The sequence below is a fragment of the Frankliniella occidentalis genome, unplaced genomic scaffold, assembly GCF_000697945.3.
Source record: "Frankliniella occidentalis isolate FOCC.00 unplaced genomic scaffold, Focc_3.1 Scaffold324, whole genome shotgun sequence".
In the NCBI taxonomy this organism is placed as follows: Eukaryota; Metazoa; Arthropoda; class Insecta; order Thysanoptera; family Thripidae; genus Frankliniella; species Frankliniella occidentalis.
The window spans coordinates 216,532-223,060 of record NW_026267448.1 but is presented as its reverse complement, the minus strand read 5'-3'; the positions used below and the strand labels follow the sequence as shown (position 1 = coordinate 223,060).

The 6,529-nt window shown below is 53.3% G+C and overlaps 1 protein-coding gene across 1 annotated transcript in view; it reads left to right on the top strand.

Annotated features, from left to right (window-relative positions):
- LOC113211140 (prostasin) overlaps positions 1-6,478 on the top strand; it is a 13,328-nt gene extending 6,850 nt beyond the window's left edge. The window contains exons 2-8 of the mRNA XM_052274002.1: positions 27-395; positions 1,187-1,420; positions 3,487-3,572; positions 3,663-3,748; positions 3,906-4,180; positions 4,903-5,060; positions 5,147-6,478. Coding sequence (XP_052129962.1) covers positions 27-395; positions 1,187-1,420; positions 3,487-3,572; positions 3,663-3,748; positions 3,906-4,180; positions 4,903-5,060; positions 5,147-5,314 — 1,376 coding nt within the window. The 3' untranslated portion in view covers positions 5,315-6,478. The remainder of the gene's footprint in view (positions 1-26; positions 396-1,186; positions 1,421-3,486; positions 3,573-3,662; positions 3,749-3,905; positions 4,181-4,902; positions 5,061-5,146) is intronic.
- The last annotated feature ends 51 nt before the right edge of the window (positions 6,479-6,529 follow it).

Below are 6,529 nucleotides of genomic sequence, written 5' to 3'. Positions count from 1 at the left end.
GGAATTTAAACGGTTGTGTGTGCCAGCATGTGATTACACGTCGTCCTGCTCTCTGCCCGCAGCGTACGGCGGCTCTCCGGGCTTCTACTCGGCGAGCGGCGGCTCCTACAGCCCCTGGCAGCCCGGGCCGTCCTTCCACCCGGTGCACTACAACGGCCACGGCGGTCACGGCGGCCACGGGGGCCACGGCGGCTTCGGCGGGCCCCAGCACGCGCCGCCGCCGCCGCCGCCCCACGGCGTGCCGTCTCAGCTGGGACCGCTGCCCTCCAGCGGGCCGCGGTCGCCGAGGCTCGTCTTCCCGCCGCCGGACATCCCGGGCGCCGTGCACGCCTCGCAGTCCATCTACTACAACAACCAGAACTCGCTGCAGGACATTCGCCAGGAGGACCCCCGCGGTACGTCCACACAGTTCCAGCCCGGCGGAGCGCCCCAGTGAGAAATCAAAACCGATGCGATTCGATATCGAAACAATTTCAGTTCTTGGAAATCCGACTCAAAAATCGGACATTTCCTGGTATCTATCGATATATTAAAATTGTGATGAAACATCACACAGACATATATCGACATATGTCTGATGTTTCATCACCATTTCTCACTGGGTAGTGCTCGTCTTGTGTGATGCCATAACACACACTTGCTCGTTACGGCGTCGTTTTTTTTTTTAACCGGCGCACCGTAACAGTGAAGAGGGCCTCGTAGGCCCCTGAGGGCTCCCCTCCCGTGTGCTGGTCTGAGAGTGAGTCCATGTCGGTGAGGTGAGCCTAGCCCTCGGGGCCGGGCCAGGGTCCGAGGTGGTAAGTAGAGCGCCCCGAGCCGAAAAAAAAAAAACGTTGTTTGCCAAAATATTACAGAAAGTGGTTGAGAAATAGAAATGTTTGCTCCGCCTCTCTTAATGTCATGCAAAATTACTCAACCCGTTGAGTCCCGCGTGTTTTTATGGTCTGGGTACATAATCATGATTATAATTTTTCAGCCTCGTCGTTTGAAGGTATGGGAAAGTCCAAAGTCGAACTGAAATTTTTCACGCTTTGACGTTCGCGTTCTTGGCACGCTTTACTCTCATTCATTCACGCAGTAATCTTAGTCGATCGATAATGTTTGCTATCACGCCCGCTGTGCCGGCTCTCGCCGGCGGCTGTGCTGTTGTGCTGCTGTCGCTGTACGCGCTGCGCTGTGCTTTCAGAGAGCGGAGACAGGCCGGAGGGCGCGGCGGGCTGCCCGCCGGGCGCGACCTGCGAGTTCTTCCTGTCGTGTTGGATGGGCGGGGGCTTGCTGGACGGCCAGTGCGGCGCGCTCCTCCACGGCTGCTGCCGCCGCAAACCCCGGACCACGGCCAAGATGGGCGAGCTGCCCCCGGCGGCGTCCAACGAAGTGCTTGCCCTGCCTGCTGACTTGGGACCTGTCAACAATGACCCCCGTAAGACTTTTGACCACAATCCTTCTCCCCAACCCCTCTACCCCCACCCCCGCCCCGTCGGCTCCAGCTGATGTCACCGTCCTCGCTGCAATCCGTAAAGAAAAATGAAAAATTCAATTTCCTGATGGGCTCTCGGGGGCCGGTGTTACATTTTATGAACCGCGTTGCGTCAGCCCCTCCGTTCCACCTTCCCTTCTCCCATAGTTCGCGCTGCCTCGGTACACACCGCGGCCTCTTCGTGTACCTGGGGGCCCTAGAGGCTCCCCTCCCCTCCGCCCCCCTTTTGCGAACCACGCTTGTACCGACATGCGGCTACATAATACTCCCCTCCGGTACCCCGCGGTGCCCTCCGCGTGGTTCGAGCCGCGCCACGCCCTGGTGGGCACGCCACGCAGCGGCCGCGACGAGACGCTACACTCCACGACGTCGTCCTCTCTGCGCGGCGCTCTCCGCGAGGGGCGCGCAAGAGCGCACGTGTGACTCGCGCCCCTCCTCCCCCTCCCCCCTCCCCTACCCCTCACCTCCCCGCACCGCGACTGCTGTTACTCTCTGTACTTCCGGCGTGTTGCTCTTATGATTGCGGTCGGCTCCGTGTCCCCAGCGGCGGCTGCGGCAGCTGCAGGCCGCGGGACTGGACGACTCACTACTTCATGTTCTGTCACTTCACTTTCCTACTCGGTGCTGGCTCGCCTCCTCTTCCCACTTCTCTATCACCTCCCCCCGCCGCCGCTCAGGCTGAGCCTTCTTACTCTGCGCGCTGCTTTCATCCTTCGGCGCCCATCATTTTTGTACGACTAACATTGCATGCCGCATCGCTGTATCCAAACAACACGCACGCGTCCCATACCAACTTTTGCTGCTGCTATCGCCGATGTAAAAAGAAAGTTAGAGAACTCTGGAGCTGTAAAAGGCGAACAGGGGGGAAAGATCGAAATAAAATGGTATTCAAAGCCACAAGCTAGAAGCCCGTGGCGCGCCAGCAAAATAAAGCTTTCCGCTCGTCCTTTCAAACTGGGCGTGTGACTCTGCATGTGTGCTTCTCGTATACGCATGTCATGTCACGTGACGCGAAACTGACCGCTCAGGACGACGGCTGACCGGGCGAATGACTGACTGACTGACCGACTGACCGTCAAGCTGACCTGACCCGAGTAGACACACCTTCTCTGTACTTATCGCGTGGAGACACCTTGCGGACCTGGCGGGACCAAGTCCGCAGGCATGGGTCCGCACCGGGCTTGTGTCCGCTCGCAAAGTTGAACTGTAAATCGTTGCCCTCATCATTATTATTGCAGGGTACTATTTGGGAATAGAGGACATTGTGGCCTGGGAGGAGTGCAAATACCGTTAACATTCTGATCTCGCTGAGGTCACTATGCGGTCTTGTCTTTCTCGTTGTGCACAAACTGTGATATATTAGAAAAACTCGTAAACACTCCCGTCATTCCCTCGTCTAATTTTACATTTTACATCTGTTTTTTTTTTCTCTGTTGTAGCTATGGCTTTCCTCTTTACTTTCCACAGATCTGCAGATTATATCGAGTTGTATGTAAGGCGGTTTGGGAATCTAGCAATCTTGCGACTGTCTTATATTTTATCCTGTCCTACTTTGTATCCTAACACAGAAAAGCTCTGCTGTATTGTATACTAATGATATTGCTGAATATGTCGGCTTCCGGTTGGGGCATACCACTGCGCCTCTCTTTATTGTCGTCAGCACGAGTTGATTAATTGAATTGGTCTCCCTCCTTGACATATTGTATCCTCAGTGCATTTTTAGAACTTTTTATTTTCCTCTCTCTTTCTCTCTGTACATGTGTACATTGTCTTTATTACTGCATGTGTTTTACGTACGTTCTGTACGGCGTGGACGCTGTGGTGCGTGTCCGCCACTTGCGCTGCTGCCTGTCGGTGTGATGACTTATGTAACTCGAATGTCCCCCTACTAACACTGGTCCCCGCCCTATGGTCCTCTCCCCGTCGCTCACCGCACCGTCAGCAGCTCCAGCTCCCCGCCATATGCCAGGGCCCCCGGGTCAGTACTTGCAATACCCTCTCCCCCACAGGTTGCGGTGTGTCTCCGGGTCGGCTGGGAGCCCAGCGACGGATAGTGGGCGGCGACGAGGCCGGCTTCGGCAGCTTCCCCTGGCAGGTGAGTGTCAACGGGCATGGAATAAAGTATCCCCGGCAACCCTCCCTCTTTTTATTGTCATTTGCAAATCTAACCGTCTGCACCCTCCAGGCGTACATCCGGATCGGCTCTTCCCGCTGCGGGGGGTCCCTGGTGAACCGCTACCACGTCGTCACCGCCGGCCACTGCGTCGCCAGGTAACGTGACCCACCACCCCAATGTGGCAATAATAACTCAAAAACGTCAGCAGTGCACCTTATACAGCACGTATACAAGTCTCACTCGAGTCGTTGTCACTGGACTGCCGATAAAATGGCGTGTTCACGTTACTGACTGCTCCGATCCGATCCGCAGGGCGTCGGCGCGGCAGGTGCAGGTGACGCTCGGCGACTACGTCATCAACTCGGCGGTCGAGCCGCTGCCCGCCTACACGTTCGGCGTGCGCGAGATCCGCGTGCACCCGTACTTCAAGTTCACCCCGCAGGCGGATCGCTACGACGTGGCCGTGCTGCGCCTGGACCGGCCCGTGCAGTACATGCCGCACATCGCGCCCATCTGCCTGCCGCAGAAGGGCGCCGACTTCCTGGGCCAGTACGGCTGGGCCGCCGGCTGGGGCGCGCTGCAGGCAGGTGAGTGAACGCGCCGCCCTCGACCGAACAACATGAACAAGTCGCGCTGGAGGGTGATCGGAGAGCTCCCCCAGCCTTTGTCCGACTGCCGGCGCCAATCTCGAATACAGTAGCCCCAAAATTTTGGTATTTTGTCTTCAAAAAGGTAAACAAAACACTAAAATATTTGGGGCTTTATTGGCGAGATCGGCACCGGAAGTCAACATCAATCTGGGAAACTCTCCGATCGGCTGGCTGATGCGCCCCGCCATGTACCGTACCGCAATGCACTCGTGCGCCCGGGTTGCCTAAATTTCAAGGCCTTGAAGTTTTCTTAAATTGCCTGACAAAAGTGAATCTTCTTTTGCCGGGCCGGAAAGTGCGTCCGTCTTTCGCCGTTACGGACCAGTCATTTTCAGCCTTTTCAAGCTCCCATAGCGCCTGATGGCTAGGCAACATCTTGTCTGAAGCGCATGCGTGTACTGTGGAGTGGCCTACCCCGAGTATCGCAGGCGCCGAGATCCCCTCATATGCCATATAACGGACGCACTTTCTCGACGACCCCGTATCGGACGTGTAGTCGGCCCGAGTCCGAACGCCCAATTGTCACGCATTTTAAATAGGAAATGCTATGTGCTGGCTGTGCTTCCTTCGCACTGGGACGGAATCAGGCCACCCGGTATTAGGGAGACACACCAGTCTGTGGGATCCCATTGACCTTTGCTGGCTGTCCCACCTTCCAGGTTCACGCTTGCGCCCCAAGACCCTCCAGGCCGTGGACGTGCCCGTGATCGACAACAGACTGTGCGAGAAGTGGCACCAGAGTAACGGCATCAACGTCATCATCTATGACGAGATGATGTGCGCGGGCTACAGGGGCGGCGGCAAGGACTCCTGCCAGGTAAGCGTCTCTGCCTCAAAAAGTGGCCTTAATTTCAACGCGTCATTTCGACACTGTCAACTGAGATCTCACTCTGTTGTCTCCAGGGGGACTCAGGTGGCCCGCTCATGATGGAGAAGACTGGTCGTTGGTACCTGATCGGCATCGTCTCGGCGGGGTACTCGTGCGCACAGCGGGGCCAGCCCGGCATCTACCACCGGGTGGCGCACACCGTCGACTGGATCTCCTACATCGTCAACAGCCACAAACTGTAGACAGGTCGGCCGCAACCAGTGAGAAAGGGCGCGAGTCCGACGCGACGACGCGACTCTCTGAAGCCCTAAAGTGTAGACCTCTCTGTCCACGCAACCGGGTAAAAAGTGGCATAAGTTTCATAGAGGTGCAAAATGCTTCCTTTGAAAGGAGGTCATGATTAAGAGGTAAGATTAATTTCAAATGTGATATTAGCAGTCTGCTGATGTGGATAACGAACGACTGCAACGGAGGAGAGCGGAGTGCCAACTGAAGGATGTCAAAGTGGACTTCCCTCTGATTGTGAAGTTCGTGTTACTAGGTCTAGTCGAGGCAGCACGGTACCGCGTAGGGACCGGTAGGAACTCACCACTAGATACCTTAATTTATTATAATTTTTACTGTACATCGCGTGATCCGGACCGACGTGTCTCAAAACACGCACACGCAAATGTGTCATCGAAATGTATTTGCTGCAATTTTGTTTTAGATATAAGCCTACCAACAAAAGTCCAAAAAATTAAGGGAGTTAAAAGCAGAGGTAAGCAGTGTTCAAACTGGTGATATTTATGTGAGAGTATAAAGGAAACGGTAAAGTAAATTATTGCACAGGAATCTAGAACTAGTTACTCTGAAGTTTTGATGTACTTTGTTGAAACAGTGCCTATTGTTTATGGCCCACCTTAGATGGCTTGTTTCCACTGCATATCCTTTCTTTCTGACTTACAATAAATTAATGAATGAAATGAAAGAGACTGATTGTATTCAAATAAACTCAAACAACAGATATTTCTAGAAATAATTAAGTAGATATTGGGCTTCAAAATAGTGGCTCACTATCTCAGACTCTATGTTTATTTTGTAAATAGGTGAATGGAGTGTAGGTATCTATTCCATTAGCTGGAAAAAAGTGACATTTGTTTAAAATTGTAAATTATTCATATTTAAATACTACTTTGTAAATTAAAATGTACGACCAGCAAGTTACCGTTCCTTGAGTAATCTGTAGATCCTGTATAGTTCTCTATCTTACATCTCATTTTGGTGTAAAGATCTGCCCTACCTCTTGAATCAGCAAGAAAGCTGACTGTAAATTATTTTTTTTTAAATGTACATTTGATGTCATCAATTGCATTTTTTTTCTACTTTGTGTAAATTGATGTAAATAAACAATACAACCAAACACATCTTCAACTTGAATGTCAATGTACCACACCACAATTACTGTTACCTATTCT